Here is a 23,820-nt window from a genome sequence, read left to right as displayed (position 1 = left end):
TAGAAAACTTTATATATGTGCCACAAAATAAAGTGTCAGGTCTTTTGGTAAAACCTCTCAAGTCTTTGTTAATAAAAAATCTAAGTGCTTTATTTAACAAGTAAATATACTTTTTCATCTTCAAGTTTTAGCTAAATTTTGTTCAAATGTACTGAAGAGAATAATAGTCAAAACACAATGATCTTATAATTCTATGTACCTCTTGGGGAGAATAAAAATAAAAACAAAAATCAAGAACAAAAACCAAGGTAAAAAATAATAGCAACACTGCACATTGTTTAATACAGGCCAGGCATTGTGCTAAACATTGCATCAGGGTCTCAGTCTAATTCCTTTCAGAATGTACAGCAGTGGAAGTACTCGTATACATAACTTACAAATGAGCAAACAGAGATTCAGAAAGATTAACTAACTTGCTACACATTAGGTAGTAAAGGGTGGAGCCAGATTCTGAATCTAGCTGATTTCAACATCTCCATGTTAACCACATGACTCTAAGGAGGCAAATATTTATATGTATAAGTAACGCGCATTGAGCTCAACAGAAACGAGACCCCAGAGTCCTGTATACATCTGTGCAGGTTGCATATTTCACAAGTCCAGAGGACTTGATTCAAACTTATCTATTTGAGTGGTTGAGGGGAGGAACTGAGTCCCGTTTATCAAAATGTAATCTCAGGGCTTGGCACATGATAATCTTTTGGTAAAATAAGTTACATAATTAAGTATTCTTTGTTCAGGCTTGCATGACACTAAATAAATAAGAACCCCTAAATTCAAATTTTGATGTGTCTTTTGCTACTCTATTTTTAGCCAAAAGCGTGCTGTATTTTGTGTACAAACAACCACTACCACCTAAAGATTCAGATGCCTACTTATGTACTAATCATTAACAAATATTGTGAATGTGAAGGTATATTTGAGGCCTCGGACAACATGCTAAAGGTAAAGACAAAAAGGTCTTTCTTTGCATGAGATAAGCTTACAGCAGTCACACAAACAATAGGCAACACTATAAATATCTAATTTTTAGTGTGTTCAATACACTGAATTTGCTATATTGATTCGGCCTTTGAAGTGGTCACCCTTCTGGTGGTAATGAAAGGTTTCATGTTGTATAAAGTAAGCAGGATCTTGAAAAAAAAATTAATAACATTAAGATGCGTTGTATGGAGGATGGAGGTGGAGAATTTCAAGTAAATTGTGCAAAACACTAGAGGTAGAAATTTATAAAAATACTTTGAGGAGTTAAGAAGAGAGAAATCCGTTTTTTTTAGGGGAAAGTGTGATGGAATATAAGATCACAAAGACAGCAGAGGCTAGGCTCCAGAGGACAGAAATTCCAGGCTAAGCAGTTTGGAACGTCATTTTCTGCATTAGTGCAAGCACTGAATAGCATAAAAGAAAGGAGAAAGGGAGAGAGAATAAGGCAATGAATAGCAAAAACCTCAAAAAAACTTCAAACACGAGAGGAGTCTTGAGCATTCTCTCTCCCCCTGCTGCCTTTAATGGAAATAATCAACAGGAATGCTGGATGATTACAGTATATTTTTTCTCTGTGGGAGAGGGAGATTATGTACTCAGAACCATAAAGCATTTTGCTTGCAAAATTAATTCAAATTGACTTGTATGGGAGCATTGTCACATGAATTGAAAGCAGCTGAAGAATGGCTGGGGAAAAAAATCATGATAAACAGCAATCAAACCACATGGAAAAATACCTGATGTTTGGACCCTGAGACCTCTGCAAGGTCCAGTTTTATTTAACATCTTCATTAATGAATGGGAAAATGGGAGTAAAAAATCATTATCTTCACATATGGAAATTGGTGCAAATATCAATGAAAGCAGAGAATTCTTTTCAAAAGGAAAAGGATTTTAGTCCTAGATTTTACAAGGACTGCAATATTTGGCAGAAAAAAATCTAGTCAGAGACCTAGGAATCTCCTTCCATATAGTAAGGAAGAGGAAAATACGAGGACCTAATCTGAAGCAGAAGGAAATTATATTGACAAATGGCTATTTGGTGCAATTGTGTGCACAGGTGTCTCACATCACAGATGAGGTGACAGTAACTTGTATATGACTCTTTAGAGATGACCTGAAACTATTTACATTTATGTTTCCTGCTTATTATAGAGACCAATGGAAAAAGCCATCATAAACAGGAATAAATTAGAAGAATCAAGTATTTGGGTAGGAAGTTAGACAAGGTGATGAGAATGGATAACATAGCTGTATACATTGCAGTCTGGAGGGAAAAATAAATAGAGGTTGGGATGGAGAGAAGAAAAAGGATTTCCCAACATGATCTGCTAACAGAAGGGAACAGAGTTAATCTTGGAACCATACTTTCCTGAAGAAGTAGGACTTAACACTGCCGTCTTCAGAATGAAGCCTTTAGCTAGCCAAAGACATTTAGGTCAAGGAGAAACGTTTAACAAGAGGATATTATAAATAAAGGTCACTTCCCAGTTAATATTTGTGAGTTGCCCTATAATGTGAGAAAGCATTTTAAAGGTCATTTCCCAGTTAATATTTGTGAGTTTCCCTATAATGTGAGAAAGCATTTTGAGAGTCTCTAAAGCAGCAAATATTTGCACTATTTAATAGTGACTTTAAATATATAAACCAAGTGAAACTTAAAAAACAGTACATGCATGTCTCAATTTTACTTTACAGGAAAGTACTGTGACTATTGCCAATTCATTCAATATAATCGCATATATCAAAAACTAAATACATTTGTCTCATATGCCAAAGCAGAGCTGGTTAAGTAACTTTCTTCATAACTGCTAAGTTTCCACGTGGGAAATCTAAATGCAAAATTGTGCTTCCCCTAAACTTCAGTGTATGCTTAATGACTATCTTGAATTTCTTAAATTATTTATCTTAATTACCTTACGGGTTGGGTGTGCTTTTTGTTTTTCTAAAAAATAATGAATACAAAGCTACTTTGGAACATGATTGTTCTTCATTATACTGGCATTTGCATTATATAGTGTAACATCCATTCCCTTTAGAATTATTTTCTATCACTGTCCAAATAAAGAGCTTTCCTATATTCACTAATGTGTTCTTTTTTACCCACTTCAGCATTACTTGAATCTTTATGAGCCTCTCCATGCTCAGTGTGGGCCTCAACTTTGTCATTATCTTCCCTTTCCTTCAGTGAAAAGCAAAGTCAAAATAAGGTTCTGACAAAAACTCACCCTGATCATAACCAAAATGTGAAAGATTAGCAGTGTTCAAATATTTCCCCTCATTCTTTATCTTAATTTAGGGGAGAGAGAATTACACACAAAACCTTCATACACACTTTTGTCAAAATGTGAGTATCAGAATAGAAAATCCAGTTTAAGTTTTTCTTGATTCAAGAGAACCCATAAAAGACACTAACAAAGTATTCACAGTCCATTTTAGGTAATCTAAACCTGGGTTATTTTCAACTTCAAAGGTAAATATACAGGTTCTCTATTTTAAAGAAATAAAAAATAAACAAAGGAGACTAAAACAAGAAAAGCCATTGAAGTGTTTTGAAGTGTTTTCTATGTAGGATTAGGTTTGTTCTTTCTCCTCCCAGGCAGAGAGCAGGTTACTGTCTCCATTTTAGTACAAATATGATTTGTCAATATTTTGCAATCTCTCTCAAATGAATAAATTATCATGAATTGTCCTAATATCCCCAAAGAACAGCATAACAAAAAATTTCAAAATAACATTTATACCCTTTGACTGGAATAGAGACAGCAAAAATGAAAGCAGAACTCGTGGCACAATTCAGAAGGGATGCCCAGGGGAACGTGATAGGTTGCCCATTGTGTGTCACAGGAAGTACAGAGAAGTCAGTGGGGAAAAGGCAGCTTTCACCAAAGCAAAGGAGGCAGATGTGTCTTGTGATCATTTGTAACAACAACATGGAAAAAAAGAGCAATAGTGGAATAACTAAGATGTAAGAACATAATCTGCTCTAAACAAATACCATAACCATTAATTTTATTCTCTTAAGAATAAGCCTGGAAAATACTTCTAAAAATTTTCCAGGGAACAATGCTGTTTATACCCAAGCATAGACTATAAACATTAATCAATATAAAATGTTCCAGAAGGTGACTGAAACAGCCAATGCAATTAGAAGGAAGTAAAACGCATCTTCTGGTTGTGTACAAATAGGCTGGTAAAGCTATGGATATGAAATTGAAAGTTTAAGGGAAGAAAAAAAAAGAGAAAGGAAAGCCTTAAAATGAGAAAATATTTATTTTAGGAAGAGTCTACTGGGTTTACTGTTATTCAGCCAAATGATTCAATCAGAAAATTAGCACAAATGTATAGCTATGAGGTTTGCTCATCTATTCTAAATACTTCCATAATTTTAACTGAAATGAGATTCATAGACAACATGAATTTTAATTTTAAAAGAAAAATGCATGTCCTTAAAGGCTTTGCTCATATTTATCTAAAGTCTAGATGTGGAATTTGCTGCCATCCATTTGTCATGGAAAACTGGAGACTTGCAAAAGGAGTTCTTATGGTTATGGGACAATATCAATTCCACATATCCCAAAACTGGGTATTAAAAAAAGTGGGGTATATTCTATGAAAAAAATTTATGTACTATCAAACCACAAAAATATATGGAGGAACTTTAAATGCATGTTGCTAAGTGAAGGAAGCAACTCTGAAAAGACTAATACTGTGTGATTCCAACTACCTGTCATTCTGGAAAAGGCAAAACTATGGCAACAATAAAAAGATCACTGTTTGCCAGCAGTTAGGAAGGAAGGGGGGAGGAAGGGATGCGTAGGTGGAGCACAGGGGGTAGTTAGGGCAGTGAAATTGTTCTATATAATACCGTAAAGGCAGATACATGTCATTGTATATTTGTCAAAACCCACAGAATGTACAACAGAAAAAGGGAATTCTAATGTAAACCATGACCTTTGGTTAATAATATTGTATCGATATTGGCTCATCAGTTGTTAACAAATGTGCCACATTAATGCAAGGTGCTAATAACAGTGGAAACAGGGTGAAGAGGATACTGAGGTGGTGTATAGGAGCACTCCATACTTTCTGCTCATTTTCTTGTAATCCTGAAACGTCTTTAATAAATAAACTATTAATTTTAAAATTAATCAAATGGTTATAAAATTTACAAATATTTTAAAATAAATTCTTATGAAAACACACATACAAAAATAGAGAAGCGACAATAGTGTCCATCATGAAATCAATGAATTATCAAGGCCACTTCCTTCTTCCTGGGCCCCATTCATAAGAATCTCAGTTACTGTTAGAACACATCCTAAAGGATTGAGGCTGGAAAAGTTTCAGAACGTCAATTAAAATATTAACAAAATGTGCTCTAGAGGAAAATAGAATTACATAAATAAGCACTGAAATTTAGAATTGAGGGTAACTATGCATATTTTACATCAGTTAAGCCAGAAGTCAGTCTGTGTTTTGACCATTTGTTTTTGTTTCTGTTTACAATAAAAAACCAGTTCTGGAAAAATTTTTAAGTTTATAACCTCTCTCTTTAATTTTATTCCAAGCAAAGTTAGAATACTGAGTCCCACATTTGGATTCTGATATTTGAAAATTCTTATAGTCTTCTTACTTCACTGAATTGTCATATCCCCAAGAGATAGTTGACTGGTTGCAGCTTTTAAATACCAAAATTTTTCCTTCTGACTATATTTGAAAGCAACAGTATAGAAGCAGCTTTTTAACCAACCATCACCTTCTCTGTTTTTTCCATGGTTTAGGAGTCACCTGGTACATTCAAATACATTGTCTTATTTTATCTCCAAAATGATACTGCAAGATGGATGATATAATAGCCACTCTCCCCCACTTAACAGATAGGAAAGCTGAGATACATAGAAGTCCCCACAATAACATGGTGCATTACAGACATTACCTAAGTATATATACCATATGCACACAAAATAATAACAAATGTAACATATATTTGAGCACCCATGTGCTATATATTTTTAAATACTTATGGTCTAACGAAACAGAATGTGACCTACTCTCACCTATTTATAACTCTTTGAGGTGAATTTCCTCTCCAGTACCAATTTCTCTTTTGTATAAACTAGTCTTGGCACCACCCAGAACCCAGTCATGTCTCTGGAGACCTAACCATTTGGCAGAGCTCACCTCTAGTTTAAAATACCCAATCTCCTGGAAGACTTGGGCTTGAAATAGGCTTAGTCTCTTACCAACTGCATAACTTTGTGCCATTTACCTTTACTGAGTCTCATTTTTCTCATCTACAAAAAGAATACTAAGTATCTCTTGTTATGCCATCATTCTTAGCAATAAGTGAATTTATGTAAATGAAAGAGCAGTTTTCCTGGAAAGACAATTAGAAATGGTGATATGACACCACATGTACCAATATACACCTGTTCTTCCCAGTTGTGGCACAAACTATTTGAGTGACCTTGAATAAATGTTGTCACCTGTCTGCCACTTTTGTACAGCTGTAGAAAGAAAAGTTAGGACTATAAAGCATTTCATCTACATTGTTCTAACACTCTTTCATTATTCAGCCTAAAAATAATAATACTACTTCAAGCTCCAAGATATTAGGGATTTTAGTTTGTTTTCTTCACCGCAATACCCCCAGTGCCTGGAAGAGTGGCTGGCACACACTAAGTGCCCAGTTACATATCTGTTAAAAGAATGAACCCAGCAAATTTGCATAAAAGCAAACTTTGCTGTAACATAGTACTTCAAGATATGTCCAGAATAAAAAATAAAGGAAAAGTTCAAATTACTGCCATGAGGCATGCACACACATGCACACACACACACACACACACACACACACACACACACTCATACACTATCATGCAGTCTATCTCATATACATGACTAAAAAGCACATACTGAAGTCCAAATGCTGTGCCCTAGTTAAGGTGAAGTACTCAAACAAAACCTAGGAAGTAAAAATCTCAGCAGGTAATAACATACTTTTTTTAAAATAAAGACTCTTCCTGAGACAAAAGAAAATCCTGATGCTTGTGCAATATTAAAAGTAACTCTACAATAGTGTCAACATTAGACTGGTGACTTAAATGAGTGAGGAGTATCAGGTGGGAACTGAGCCAAAAGGAATATTTGCTTACTTTCTTAAAACAGCAGTCTTTACTCAGCTTTGGGCTGTTAAGGTGATAGGAAGCTTTTAGCTCCAGATTTCTGAAACTTCCAACTAAAGCTGAAAATTCAGATTTTATATGAAGTCTCCCAAACTTTAAGTGGTGACAGTGAATTCACCTGGAGATACTTATATGCAAACAAACAAACAAACAAAATACCTGATGCATTGGTGGATATCTTAGCATGAGGAGAACAGAAATGCAATAAAAGGTCAAAGGAAGAATGTTTAATTCTACTCTCAGTCTCACTTAATACAAAACTATGCCTCACTTTATAAGTTAAAAAATCAATAAAATAAGTTAGCCTTCAAATAAATATTTACTGAAGTTCTGTTATATAGCAAGACTTAAACCAAGTTTCAGAAACACTGGGTGGTGGTCAATATTAGATAGCTAAGAGAAGTCTAGAAGCTTACATGCATGGAAAAAGTATTATAAGAGCAATGATGATTCAAAGAAGGGTAAGGAACGTATGCATACTGACAAGGGATGAATAGCAGTGTGCTCCTAAGCACTTGCCCAATTCTTAGACATAGATTTGGGGGAGTGTTTTTGATCAGTTTAATAAATAAAATAAAACAACTTCATTCCTAAGGCCTGACAGTCAGGAACATGTTCTGAAAATAAATATTCTTCCTTACTTAGAATAATAAAGGCTTTTGGCCTGGGAGCACACCAAGTCAGATCAAATCAAGATGTCCTTACAACAGCAGTCTTTGGGAGCTATCAGATCAAATAATGACAATTCTGTGGGATCAAGTTTTTGAAGAATGCCCTACCCCATTCTGCCCCTCTGGTACCTGCCAGCCTGCTGATTTTCACCATGGCAGGTGTTTCATTTTTTCAAGGCTACCTCAAAGCTGCAAAAGTGGGAAAGGACAAAGGTCACCTTAAAACGCTGCAAGTTTGCTGTTCTAACAATATTCAGAAATTTTTCCTGAATAAATGTTCCCTGGACAGCTCCAAGATGTCGGTTAATTTTCAGAGTTCTGAAAAGTTAATTCTAACAATGTTTGCCAGTCTCTCATGGCTTTTGTGGAAGAGAAAATTTTCAGAGGCCCTGATTCCATAATTTTTGCTGACAACACTCTGATGATCTATTTTCATCTAGAATTAGATTGCTTATTTAATCATAGGTGACAAAGCCTAACAATATATTCAAAGTATATATCCTTATTGCTTATACTTTAAACAGTCATTTTCTTTAAAATATAATTTAAAAATTTCCTTAATTTTTGTATTTGACTGGCATAATACAAAATATAACACCTGTGTGTTACCTTGAAGAAGGGGCTGGGGTGGGTGGGTGAGAAGAGTGAGTGGGATAAAAGGGCACAAAAATTCTCAATCATAATATAAATTGGTCACAGGGATGGTAGTACAGCATGGAGAACATAGCCAATTTTCTGTAACATCTTACTGTGTTGACAGATAGTAACCACACAAGTTGGGGTGATGATTTAATAATGTGGGTATCTGTTGAACCACTGTGTTGTATACTTGAAACCAATATAAGATTGTATGCCAACTATACTGCAATTGAAAAAAAAGATAAATATAGTATCTTAACTAAAAGTCTATATTAAAGACATTTATCTGATTAAATACAGGGAAGTAAAATATGTGTGTGTGTGTGTGTGTATACATATATGTATATAACACCTGTATTCCACACATAATCCTCATTCTTGGACAAGTGCACATTCACCAAGTTCCTCTAAATTAATTTCCTTTTCTTAACATTAACATTAGGCATAACTATTACAGAGGAAACATGGCTCAAAAAATGACAAAAATTTTGAAAAAAATTTCATTGAAACATTGAACAAAATCAACACTATGTTAACATTATAATAAGAGTAAAAAAGCATGTTGTTAGAATTTTTGTAAAGCACTCATTCCTGATACAAAGGGATTATGTTTTTATGAGAAAATCAACTATACTTTTTATAGAAATCATATACAGAATTAGTGATTTCCCCTTAAATTTCTAACTGCAAGAGCAACTACAGAATCAGATTTACCCTTGCAGATACACTCTGTCTTTTCTGAATAACTTCTGAATAAAAATAGAAGAAACACAGAAAATATATCAGTCATGGGGATGAAACGTGCAGCAATAAGGAACAGAGCCAGTAATACTGTAACAACTTTTTGTATGTTAGCAGATGGTAACTATATTTATTGTGGTAAGCATTTTGCAAAGTATATAATTGTTAAATCACTATGTTGTCCACCTTAAATCAATATAATATTGTTTGTCAACTGTAGTTCAATAAAAAAGGGGGGGAAACAAAACTAAATTCAAGGAAAAATGACATATTTTCTCAGCTTTTTAATAAAACTAATTTTAAACCAACATGTCAGCCATCTTCTCCAAAAGTCCATTTAAAATATTTATGTAAAAAATAAATTTTAGTGTGTGAAAAAAAGTAGAGTACAAAATCTATCTATAGGTTCCCACAGATGTGTATTAACCATTTATCTATTTGTACAGGGGTGATGATAGATGAAAGAAAGAAAAGAAAAAGGTGTGGGGTGAGGGGAGGAAAAAGAAAGAAAGGAGGAAGAAAGAGCCTAAGAAAGAGAGAAGAGAGACCAGCTAAAGGAATATATGCCATTTTGTTGGCACTGGTGTGTTCTAATACCTTAAAAATCTACTACTACTACTTATAGCTCTAAATACAACCATAGTTGTTAACAACCAGAAATACCAAGTGAAGGAAAGAAGAGCCAGCACATTAAGATTAGGAACATTAACATGTAAACTGTTACAAATTAGAATGACTGAAGCTACTTCTTTTACTTCCATAGTAACATTCCTAGTAAAGGACTAATTAACACAACTTGTTTTCTCATCAATTTGAAAAAAAGTCAAGTTTCAGCTATTCTGGTTGTTATAATATTTGAATTAAGATGAAAATGATCTTCAAAGTCATATGAAAAATTATGTGCATAATTTTCTAAATTAACTGCATATGTACACTGTATTATAAACTTTCAAGAATTCAAATCATTTAATTTTTTTTCTTAAAATGGAGAATTGAAAAATATTATTTGTCTTTGTCACAGAGGATTCTATGATGAATTTGGGTAGTTTTAGCTTGAAAATTATAAAACTGCTTACACTTGTTAGACAGCAATTACTAAAAGTTACTAGATAAAAATCTCTCAAAATCTGAGTACTTTTTAATATAACAGACATGCAATATAGTTAATATTTTCTGTGTAAAATAAATATTTTATGCCATAATATTTAAGTTCTCATTTTCCTTCTGATAATATGGATGTGTGCTTTTAATTAAGCAGAAAGTAATGGAATACTTTTAAATATCTAATATATTAAGATTGTTAGATTATAAATACTTTACTACACACATTGTTACAAAAGTAGCTTACCTAGTTTTCACCCAGAAGACTTCATTTTTAATGTGCCCCAGTAAAATAATTTTCTAATGAAAACAATAGTTGATAATAAATATCTTCCAGGGAAGCACCTTTCCTGAAAGTTTTCAATTAAGAAAAATTCAGGAATTGAATTTTTGAATGATGACTGATCTGACAGTCTTAGAATCTGTGAACCTCAAGGAATTTAAAGGAATTTCTTATCATCTTTTCATCCCTAGTGTAGTGAATGAAATGTAAAATAAATCAATCCCAGTGTTTGAATCAACACTGACATGTCAACTATTATTTCCTACTCAATAGAACCAGGATAATGATAAATTAGCAACAAATCAAATACATTTTTTATTTAAACTTATAAACCAACTCTAAAAGGTTGTTGGTGGCTTCCATCTGAAATTCTCCTGCGTACTGCAGGAAGCTTCACATTTCCTTATGGAGAAACACCAAGGAGGAAAGTAATTGTTACTCAGTCATCAAAATCCCTTCCCTATTTGTCTTCTTTCCCTGGTCAGAGCTAATCAGTAGTCTCCTCCCTCCTCCCACTCCCCACCCTTCCCACCCTCCCCACCTTAACCACAAATATGTCCAGTGAATTTTCAATCATACATGCCATTTAACACGGTGTCAACTAAAGTAGCTTAAGTTGTAGGGACAAGTTTATAGAAGCTTACCCCATTTTTTGGAAAAGCAATCCATCCCAGGTCCCCCATGACAGTACGTGAATCCAATAAATTTACTGAAAGAGAAAGAACACAAAACTAAGTCAAACATACAGAAATTCACCACTATTTTCATAATGATGTTAAAAGTGCACATTGCTTACATAACTGAAATCAAACTTTCATGATGATGAATGTTTAATTCACCATTAATTAATTCAACATTAATTCATCATTAAGAAATTATAAAAATTTTATAATTTTAAGAAATACTGTTTGGATGCAAGAGGATAAGTGATTTTGAATAAACATCTGGAGAAAAATTACAGTAAAACTATATAAACAAGTCATTACCTTAAGTGTTTTGGGTTATTTTTGCTCAAACAAGAATAAAGGAAAAGAATAAATAAGAGAAAGAAAAAAGTGAAAGATCCATAGAAAACTGTAAAGGCCATGCTGCTTCTACATAGGCTCTAGGTCTTGGAATTAAGCTACAATGATAAAATTGTGGCTAAAGGTATTTTCTTCTGGAAAGCTATTATGAAGCAATGAACAAATAACTTACATTAAACAGCAATAAACTATTCCCAAGCTTGTAACATTTTTTTGTGATATTAACTGAAATCTGTAATCCAAATTGCAAGTTTAATTAAGAAATAAATCTATACACCCTTAACCAAGCCAAGGACATTGTAGCAGCTCTCAGGGTCGTTGCTATAGTTAAGTGTCCATTGCATTCTCAAATATACCTTCTACTTATACATAACCTAGTCTAAAATGTGCTTCTCAAAGAATGATCAGCTACATTTTTGAAAGGCAGTCCTCAATTATGGCTGGATATCCTAGAACATTTGGAGCTCACAGGATTGGAGTTTGAATATCACCATTGTGAAGGAAGCCATAAAAGAATATGTACACAGGTCTGCACTCACACTCACACACTCACACATGCATACATACATACACATGGTGTTGACATTTCAACACATTCACCTACTGTTCTCCCCCAATTTAACTACTTTTAAGGGTCCTGTGTAGTCAAAATACTTTAGACCTACATCATAGTTCTTTTCAGCCTATTATGCCTAACCCAAATGGACCTACCTGGCCCACTGTGCAACTGAACCACTGTGAGTACAGCATATGGACCCAAAAGGGAAACTGGATTGTCCCTAGGCAGAGTTACTGAAGCTTCCTTAAACCACACTCAGGAGCCAGTGCCTTGAGATGGCAGCAATTTAAAAGGATGATTCTAACTACAAGTATAAGCCTGGGGTACCACAGGAATACAAGTTGATAGGCTAAGAAATGTGTTATAACACTTCTTTGAGAGAACAAAAGATAAATTATGATCCAGGAAATCAGGATCACAATTGAAACAAATTTTTTTCTTTTTTTTATATCTTATTTATAGTTGCAAACACATATCTGAGATAATCTATAGTATCAGTAATATAAATTAAAAACTTGAAAGTTTTAGAAAACTCAATATGATATGTGTGTGTGTGAATATACACTTAGCCTATTTCCTCCTTAAGTTCTAAGCTCTTTAAATGTAAAAATGCACACCTATAAAATATGTGCATCATCTTCAGCCTACACACATCATATTGGTTTTTGGGATAACAAATAATTTGTAGAATTATTTTTTTAGAGAAATTAACCTACCTGAAAAACTATTATTTAACATAGTAAAAACAAAAACCAACCAAAAAGTGACCCACTACCCACTGACCTTGCAAATCTGCCAGTCACCCCATTAAATCTAATTTTTCAGCTAGACCCATACTCTTTTTCTTTTTACTCTATTGTTGGCTTTTCTGATCTCCATGGGAATAAGGCTATATTAAACTTAAATGTCCTTGTCCTCATTTTAGTCTTTTTCTGGGACACTAGGGCTGTGTCTAGACATGACTAAATACCAGGGGAGTATAGAACCTAAATCATTATGTTTGTTCATCTTTATGATTCATTTGGTTCACCTTTGATATTGAACAGCAGCTTATCTGTGTAGACTAGATAAAGTAGAGCAAATTAGTAAAGTAAAGACTTTCTGCTATGATGACAGTCAAACTGAACTTAATCCTGTGGAAACAAACTGATGTGCATAGGAGTTGTAGAAATTCATAACTAGCTTGCCATGAGAAGCACAGCTTTACTGTAGATCTCTTATTTATGTGGATCTTGAAATATTTATTATTACCAATAAGAATCTTTTTAAAATTTAGTAACCCTCACTAGAATTAACTTTAAATTACTATTTTTACGCTTTTCTGGTTTAAATATATATGTGTGTGAAAGCAACACACAAATAGTAGTTTGGCTATTAATATAATTTATTGGGGATTTTCAATACTGGAATACATTACTAAATGCAGGAAAATAACCACAATAGGAATGTAAGCTATTTTTTTAATGATTTGTTCAAAAGGTTTTCTTCAGATAAATAGATTAGAAGTTTATAGGAAATACAGGTATGTCACTACCGGCTAAAATTGCTTTCCTCTTGGAAACAGAATATTTCATAAAATTCACAATGCAAATGAGATATTTATGTAACATTACTAAGTTGGCATTTGAGAAAAAACAAAATGAGATGTTTTAGGCAATTACAGATTGCTATATTATAATTTTCTTAATATAATGCATAGAAAATTGAGATTGATGCCTCAGGAAAAAAATATATATATATGTGGATCTAGACAGATAGAGAGGGAAAGAGAAAGAGCTAGTTTTCTTACAATTTCATGTTTTAGACATGCTGCTCTAGCTGTCTCAAATGTCCTTTCCTCTTTCTGAACTATTAACCCTTCATTTGCCCCAGAGAACATATTTCAAGAACTGCTTTCTCCAGGAAGCCATCTCTGATTCTCCCTTTCCTAAATCTAGGTAAGGTATTATTAATGAATAAAATATTAGCATCCAATTCTTATCTCAAAAATGCTGAATATACATAATTGTGTTGTCTCTTCAAGAGAAAACCGTATTTGACATGCCAATGAAACTAGCCTGTGCTCAGAAGAGTTAAAGAGCTTTCTGTCTTACGAATGAATCATTTGGTCAAGGGACAGATCAGGAGGGTGTCTGAATCAACATACACCAGTGGTTCTCAACATGGACACGAGCAATATCTAGAGACATTTTTGACTGTCAAAACTGGAGGACGGGCGATCTGGCACTGGCATCTCATGGGAAGAAGCCAGGCGTGCAGCTAAGCATCCCTCAGTGTCCAGCAAACAATCCCACTCCATCCCCTCCCACCCACAAGCTACCCCAGGAAACAATTACCTGGCTCAAATTTCACTAGTGCCAAAGTTAAGAAACCTTGGTATTCACGTATGATGCTACCAGAAAATGTCTGTTTTCACAGTCTTTGTAAGTACATTAGTAGTAGCATGATCTTCATTAAAAGAACTGAGCATCTTTGGAGGCATTCCTTATTACTCAAAGTACTATTCCTATAAGAAAATAAAAGTAGTAAAAACTGAAGTCTCATTTAGGGGAAAAAATATAGTGTTCTTATTACCCAACACCCTTATTTTTTCACATGACCAATATTATGCATATTCTTATTTATGCTCCAATAATCTCTCAACATTTATGCTGGCATAAATGAAAAAGCACTATGTCACTAATATTATTAATGCTTCCATTTCCCCCTCTACTTAGGTTGGTTACATAAAAAAACAGAAGTTTAGAAATAGGGTGTATATAAATGTGAATGGTCAGAAGTTCATTTGCTAATTTTATGACTGAATTTATTAAAAGGGAGATTGACAGTAATGGAGCACAGTCACTAAGTTCTTCTGTGCAACAATTACAGTAATTAAATTGTTCTAAACAGTATATATGCTTGGTGTAAGTTGCAATGAATACACAATGAGTATTGATCTTCATTGTACAACTTAATTAAAACTTGTCTGGGAGAAGCCACTAATGAATATAATTAGAGGAAATGTTTGATACCACAGTTACTCTGGAAGACATTAATTAGGTATCAGAAATTTTATGGAAAATGTTTTTATTCTATTATTTATATTTTAAAAGAAAGCTGCACTATTAAACTGAGAGACAGCTTTCAAGGTCATTTTCCCTCAGCTATTGTATAATTACAGTGAAGATGGGCATATTGGTTGGTATTCTAATCAGTAATTAAGAAGACTGATTCTCTAGGAGAAATAACTCTACAGAGGTCATGTAGTCTATTACACATTCCTCAAGTTAATAAAGGGAAAAAGAGACACACTAATACAGGAACTTTTTAATAAGTAAAAATAATTTAACTGTCTGCCAACCAAATAATAGATTATAAGAAAAACTAATTCAAACTAATTTTAAGTATGCTTTAATTTTATTACTACATACTAATAATTGTAATGTTTTCTTGAACAAACAGAGAAAAGCTTTTAAAGAAAAGCCAGAGGTGCTAACTCACTCTTTCTTGTTGGGATTCAAGGTGGGGCAGCAAAAGGACAGAATGTATAAAATGGAATATGCATAAGAAGACTTCAAGTCTCAACTTCACACATTCTAACAACAAAAGATTAATTGGCATTAATAATTTAAATATGTTCTTCAATGATTTTAACTTTCAAATATTCATAACTTTCTATATATCACTTTGACTCCATTGCCTACTCTTCAACATCTTGCTAGCAAAAAGCAGGAAAAAATTATTTGATTTCACAAGGAAAATGATATACTGGGATGAACGTATCTGAGACTTTGAAAAGTCAAAAGATGTCTCAAGGACACTTGATCCCACCACCATCACTGGGCAGGACCTTAAGAGAATAATCCTTGATGACACGAAGGTGAAGTAGAGAGCTGGAAGACATATCCTTACTCTATTGTTTCTGTTTTTCCCCATTATTATCACATTAACAAACACACACAATTGTCCTAGTAGTTGGACCTCTACCACAGTAGGAAGAGAGAATAATTTGGATTAGCAGCAGATAGAATAGCATTCTCTTTCTCTAAAGGCTCAGAATAGTCTCACTGCATACAGTAGAATTTTGAGGGATGTGTGCTTATTGATTTCCATTTAACAATATCAGGAAAGCTACTGGATTCGATTACAGCACACATTTTACTAATCTGTGGAAACAAACCTCAGATGTACAACTGTCCCCTGACTCCCTTCATGGTCTCATTCAGCACAGATGTGATTTCTGCTTCCAGGCTAAATTTTATAATTTGACAACTGCTTCAGGGAACAAAGAATGGTTGACAAAATGAGTGCAGAGAACAAGTACATGTGTGTCCTACTGGAAAACCAAATTTGTATGTTTGGTAAAAATTGTGTTATAGGTTTGGGGCATTATGTAGATTTCTGACATATCTGTACTTGAAGACAAGAATCTATAACCAACAGTATTTCTACAATGAATGGAAGAGTATTAATTTCTTTCATAAGTCTGAGCAACCCATGTGCACGGCATTTTTTAGAAAAATCAAGAAAATATGGGGAAAGGAATTTATTCAGTGTGTTCTATGCATCAGGTGCTCCACTAGACAACTTATATATGTTCTTTCATTTAAACATCTCAATAAACCTGTACACTCAAAAAGAACACTGACAGTTTACAGTCCCACTCAGACTCCTGGCAGGTAAATTAAGAAAAGAAGAAAAGCATGAAGCATTAGCTGAGGCCTTTCTGAGCCCTACTTATGGCTTCCACAGTCAATTCCCCTACCCAGAGCCTGGACATAAGATACCTTGATTATAGCCCGCTGTCTCCCTGGACATCCAAAAGCAATGAACTAAATCTTAATTATGAATAGAATCTACTTGATTTATACATGAATCATGATTGCTGAACAATGCTTAAGAAAAATCTCATAGTCAAGGAAATTGCTTCCATTATGAATTAACAGTGACCTCAAATGAGCCAACATTACCTGACAAATATGCTGTCATTGGAATGCCAGCATTCTCACACATTAGCAACAAAGCATTGTGTAAAATTTTAGTTAACTATGTGAAAAATAAGCCTCCTCCAGCTAATGCCCTCTTCTAAACTCAAATTATTGAATTTGTCAACACCTCTACCTATTTCTTCATATCTTCCACATTCTTCCCCTAACCCATTGCATTATGGCTTCCAACCTACTATTTTAGTGTAATTTCTGTTAACAAGTTCACTTGTGATAATCATGCAACTGTCAGTTCCTAATTTACCTTATCTTTTGGCAGTATTTGGCCATGACCTCCATGGACAAACACTCTCATCTTTTATCTTCAATGAAAATATATTTCTGTGATTTCTTCTATTTCTCTGGCGACCTGTTTCCATTACAAGCCATTCTTCCTGTACCAACACTTCAAACCTTAGCTTTGATTAATGCTTTATTTTTGTAGACTGTCTTCACTTCTCATTCTACCCCAATGATTCTTGACTAATACTTAACATAGGAATTAAAAAAGCTTTTTGAAAGAGCAAATGTCTTGGCATGAGTCCATATGTACTAAATCCAACTATTTAGGATGAAGAATGATGAGTAAATTTGCTTTCTGTTGGTTGGTCCCTATATAAATACCTCTGTAGAGGAGCTATGAATTTCCACTTCTTCAGTTATATATGTTAATGGCCTCCCAAATCCATTTCTCTATAAAAAGAAATATCAATTTATAAAACCACTTACTGATTATTAACACATTCATGACATGCAGTCACTGCAGATTCAGCCTGCCTCAAAGTGAAATAAGTGTCTTCTCTGTACAAAAAAAAAAATCCCTCCTCCTAAGTTCCCTATTTCAGTGAATGCAGTGCCATAGAACTAGTTGTTCGGTGTAGAAACGAGTGAGTCACCTTTGTCTTCATTCACCTTCATTCCCACACTTAATCAGCATTCAAATCCCACCAATTCTAACAATATCTTATATCTCTTAAAATCATGTGCTCTGTTTTCATTTCATATCATAACCATTGTAGTCAAACATTTGCCACAATTTTTCACCTGAAAAATCTCCTAACTGGTAGAGAGACATGATCCCTGACAATTTATGCAAAATACTGTATCAAGAAAGCGCTTTCTAAGCCACCAATATGATCATGTCACTCCCCTACTTCAAACCTTACACTTGTGTCACACTGCTTTGGCAGTAAGTCCTTCAAGAATTGGTCTCTATTTTATTCTCAGTTTCATTTGGGCTTTTTCCTCTTCTCTCTCCATGATTTAGCAATATTGAAGTTATTTCAGTTATAATTGTGGTCTCACTAGTGATTCAGTTCTGTCCAATGAGCTGTGAATGTGATCTGAAGGGAGGGGAGTTTCTGAGAAGAAAACATTATAAAAGGAAACTCCTGGCTGCCTGGAAAGTTGCTGGGTATGGGTATATTTCCTGGACCTGATGCAAATACCCAGAGAAAATAAGAAAAATCAGCAGGAGAGCAAAGCCTACAGATTAAGGTTGGCAAAATGAAGGGATAGGAAGTATCAGGTTCCAAATAATATCATAAAGTTGCTAGCTCATCTAAATTTAAAACTTGCTTCTATTAGGACATTCTGTTATGTGGGAAAAAAATTAATTTTGTTCTCTAATCCAGTGGGAAAGTGATTTGCTTTTACTTGCAGAGGAAGACATCCTGATGGAACTGCTCATGGCAGAAGTTGAAGGCAATCTCCATCTTTCTTATCCCAGAGCCTATTCAGCTTCCATTATGTCTTGATAGTAAGACAGATGATTTTTGTTGTTCCTTTCAATCTTAATGCATCATGCTTAATCGTTGACTATGAGCAACAACCTTTGCCTTTAATTGTTTTAAAATACTTTCATCTCTACTCATTTTGTTTTGTTTGTTCACTTTGTTTCACAATATTTTTCATTATCATAAAGAAGTTTTAGCCACTGCTCTTTGAAAATTAAGCAGCAGAATATAAGACTGAAGGAAACAAACATCAACCAGAAATGTATACATTTTGAACTGTTAATATACTGTAACAGTATAAACTCAGGGAGACAGCAAAAAGCAATTCAGAGTTAGTACCCACTGGTTAGTCCATACAGTATCCAGGCAAAGGTAACACTGAAATCCACTGACAGCTAGATTATGACTAATGATCAGTCTGCTGCATTCACAGGATGCAGGGCATGAAAAAGACAAAAATATGGTTTTCAGTGTCTACCTTGTCAGGTACAGTAACTTGTCAAATCTTACATGTGGTTTTTATTCTAAAGAGAAAAGTCAACATTAGATGATATAACAGGTTTGGAAATTTTCACATCACAGAATATACTCATTTAATACCTGCTCAGTTGCACACCACAATGTATATGGATAATATATGAAGCTATTCATTTGAAGATAGTGTAAATCCTCAACATTTAAAATAAATGTGCTCATGCACAATTCACTCTGAGAGAGGTTCACTGCACAGAGAATATTCGTTAGTCTTATGGTTCTGGTTTGCTATTTGAGCTTTTACTTTGAGGGCTTCAGTTCCTGTATCTGTACTATCCGTAATTGAAACTAATAAAATTATGTGTCTGTACTTGATATACGTTTTATCTCTTAGTCCTAACAATGATCCTTTGGAATGCTGTTTTTCCCATTTTACAGAAAAGGAAATTGACATTGGGAAAGTTAAATAGGGCAGTGGTCCAAGGTCCCAGAGCTAATCAGCACATAGCTGGAATCTTAATCCAAGTCTATTTAACTCCAAAGCCCTTTCTCTTGCTTCTAGATCACACTTGCCCCAACATACTGGACTTGCTGAATTCCAAGATTCACTCCTTTGAAACTCTTAACCCCAATATATCAATGAGTTTTATTAAATTAATAAACTGTGAATAGTATGCTATGGAAGCCAGCATCCACCATGATGTTCTAGTAGTATTGTACATAAGATAAAAACCTTCAGTTATATTAATCTAAACAGAGACATTCATTTTTCCTAGGAAAAATCACAGGTTAGCATCATATTTCTAAAAGGACTCAAGTAAATTACAAGTTTAATAGCAAATTTCCAACAATATTCAAATAAGTTACAAGATTCCTAAAGCAAGTGGGCAAGCCACAAAGTAATAATAGGCCCTCTTTTCTTCATTTTATTTTTTGTTAGTCATTATATTTAAGCATGTTATTTGGGGCAAAACAGAGTATACATTTGTCCAAACGTACTGTGTTCTTAGATGTCAAAAAGAACATAAAGATAGAATTGGAAAATGTATGTGAAGCTAATTTTTTGTTTTGAATGAATCTTTAACCCAGTCCCTAATTACCCCTAATGCTTGATTGAAATATACCAAACTGCAAAACAATCTATATAATCATTAGCTTTCCAGGCTTCAGGGTAGGATAAATGATGATTAGATCTGAGTGGGCACTAAAACAGACAGAAACTTGCAAAAATTCAAAGCCTATATTTTAAGTTGATGGCATTTCCAAACATGAATAAACAACTGGGTAGCCTGGTAGCTCATTTCTGTAAAATGGGAAGTAACCCCAATTTTTAAAAATATTTTTATTGAAGTATAGTTGATATGCAAGATTATATTCAACTATACAACATAGCAATTGGACAGTTATATGTATTATTAAATGCTCACCCCAACTAGCATAGTTACTGTCAACATAGATATTACAGAACTATTGACTATATTCTCTATTCTGTACTTTCATCCCCATGACTAATTTATATAACAGTTGAGATTTTGTGCCTCTTAATCCCCTACACCTATTTCACCCACTCGTCCCAGCTCCTCCCCGATGATAACCAACAATCAGAAGTGACACAAATTTTTGCTGGCAACTTGAATCATTATCTTCATGTCAATCTTGTAGCTTAATTAAAATTTAATTCTGATGTAACCCTATATAACAATTTTTGGTATCTAAAAAAGAAAAGATATATATTACTAGAAATCTTCAGATAACAATCTGTCCTTTAAAAACTACTCAAAATATAGAACAATACAGATGGAAGTATGAACAAATATTGTGCAGAATAATTTTAGGTGGCTACACATAAACATTTCAGTATCCAGCTCTAATTATTCATCTCAAAATAGCTAGCAGCATTGATGAGAGCAGAAAAATAATTTTTAAGCCAGTCTACTAAAACACAACAAATTACATATCTTAACAGGTGATAAGAGTTTGATGATCTAGTAGCAATCATTTTTGCCTAATTCACCTGGTGCCTAAAATGTATTTTTGCTTAAAATGTAACCTCATTATTTGCTTATTTCTCCTTTCATAAAGTGTAAAAGTGGAAAAAAGGAAAATCCAAGTACTTTCTCTTTTCTGTGTAATTGTCACAGGTTCTATTTTATGCCTATTTATTCACATTTTTTTCTCCTTCCTTGGTATCAGAATCCCACTTGTGTTTGGAGTGGCAATGTGTCCAACCCCAGACAATGGATCATGACTGGCCTTGGCAAAAAATGATAATAATCATGTGTCTACTACCTTAGCTTCCATTAAATCTGGTGGCCTTGTTACATAGCTCTAGCCAATGAGATATAAACAGAAATTTCTTCTCTAGTTTCTGGAAAAGTATTATTGTCCTAGTTGAAGGGATAATACAGCTGACATGACTCATGGCTCCTCCCTTTCTCCTCTTCTTATTCTGAACTGGAAGTGATGCTTGGAATGTATCAGACTTTCTGCAGCCATGAGGCAATAAACTCAAGAGTAAAGCCAAAAAAATTACAATGATACAATGATTCCTGTCCTGACATCATAAGCCACTGAACCCAAACCAGCAGACTTATACCCTGAAACTTCTTTTACAAACTTTTTTCAAAGAGCCCTCTACATTTTAAGTTACTGATGAACAGTTTTTCAATTATCTGCAATCTAATGCAATCCTATATAAAACATATAATATATAAAAAATGAAGGAAAAAACAGAGCTCACTGTCTTAACTTCTATTCAAGTTCTCTGCAATATGGCACCTGCAATGAATGAGGGTTCATTCATTCAACAAGTATTTCTTAAAAATCTACTTAAGTACCAAGAACTATTCTAGGACCAAGGAATGACTCAGTGAATAAAACAGGAAGTACCTTGCTGATTGTTCAGCCTTCCAATTGGTTGGCCCTGAGAGTAGACACCTGTTTGAATTTATATTACCAGTAGAATAATCCTTCTAATTTCCTAAGTCAAGCTCTCTTAGGGTATAATTATCTGAATTAACATTTGGCACTTAGGGATATATATGAACACATTCAAAAGGAATGTAATATTACTTAGAAATGGAAAGGTAAAATATTAATCAAAGTATACATCTTGAGGATCAGTCCTGATATCTCTATGATACAGACATTAATATAGAATATTTTTTCTTTTGCATTTTGATGTTTGCTTTTACAACTCTCTAACATCTTGTATTTCCTTATAGTGTTGTCTGATAATAATATACATCACCTTTAACCAAAGACCTGAATGTAACTTATGAAACCATAAAACTCCTAGGAGAAAACATAGGAAAGAATCTCTTGAATATAAACATGAGCAACTTTTTCCTGAACGCATCTCCTCAGGCAAGCGAAACAAAAGCATAAATGAACAAATGGGACTACATCAAACTAAAAAGCTTCTGTACAGCAAAAGACACCATCAGCAGAACAAAAAGGCATCGTACAGTTTGGGAGAATATATTCGTAACTGACCTATCTGATAAGGGGTTAACATCCAAAATATATAAAGAACTCATATACTTCAACACCCATAAAGCAAATAGCCTGATTAAAAAATGGGCAGAGGATCTGAACAGACACTTCTCTAAAGAAGAAATTCAGATGGCCACATGAAAAGATGCTCCAAATCGCTAGTCATCAGAGAAATGCAAATTAAAATCACAGTGAGATATCACCTCACACCTGTTAGGATGTCCAATATTCAAAAGACAAGCAACAACAAATGCTGGCAAGGATGTGGAGAAAGGGGAACCCTCCTACACTACTGGTGGGAATGTAAACTAGTTCAACTATTGTGGAAGATAGTATGGAGGTTCCTCAGAAAACTCAAAATAGAAATACCACTTGCCCAAGAATTCCACTCCTAGGAATTTACCCTAAGAATGCACGGAGCCCAGTTTGAAAAAGACATATGCACCCCTATGTTTATCGCAGCACTATTGACAATAGCCAAGAAATGAAGCAACTTAAGTGGCCATCAGTAGATGAATGGATAAAGAAGATGTGGAACATATACACAATGAAATATTCAGCCATAAGAAGAAAACAAATCCTACCATTTGCTAAAACATGGATAGAGCTAGAGGGTATTTGCTTAATGAAATAAGCCAGACAGAGAAAGACAAGTACCAAATGATTTCCCTCATTTGTGGAGTATAACAACAAAGCAAAACTAAAGGAATAAAACAGCAGCAGACTCACAGACTTGTCTGACCAATGGGTTTCAGCCCAGGACAAGTTCACAATGGATTCAATGAGACCAAAGAAATGGCAGTGAAACGTTCTTGGGGTGAAAGCATTTACATCCAACTTTATTCCCATGGTGGCAGGTCAATCACTAGCATCCTGTCCACTCAAAGCAAGTCTGCAAGCAGCAAGCCAGTCTCTGCCTCTGGGCCTCTCTGTCCCCTCAGCCATCTCAGTTTCTGT

General features: G+C 34.2%; 1 protein-coding gene across 14 annotated transcripts in view; it reads right to left on the bottom strand.

Annotated features, from left to right (window-relative positions):
- Window positions 1-23,820, bottom strand: part of EPHA5 (EPH receptor A5) — a 346,930-nt gene that overhangs the window by 301,593 nt on the left and 21,517 nt on the right. For all 14 annotated transcript variants that reach the window (XM_073237522.1, XM_037026646.2, XM_037026647.2 and 11 more), the window contains exon 2: window positions 11,252-11,316. In XM_073237522.1, coding sequence (XP_073093623.1) covers window positions 11,252-11,316 — 65 coding nt within the window. The remainder of the gene's footprint in view (window positions 1-11,251; window positions 11,317-23,820) is intronic.

The sequence above is a fragment of the Manis javanica genome, chromosome 5 (genome assembly GCF_040802235.1).
Source record: "Manis javanica isolate MJ-LG chromosome 5, MJ_LKY, whole genome shotgun sequence".
Taxonomy (NCBI): Eukaryota; Metazoa; Chordata; class Mammalia; order Pholidota; family Manidae; genus Manis; species Manis javanica.
Note: the sequence above shows the minus strand (reverse complement) of the source record. Positions and strands in the feature narration are given on the sequence as shown.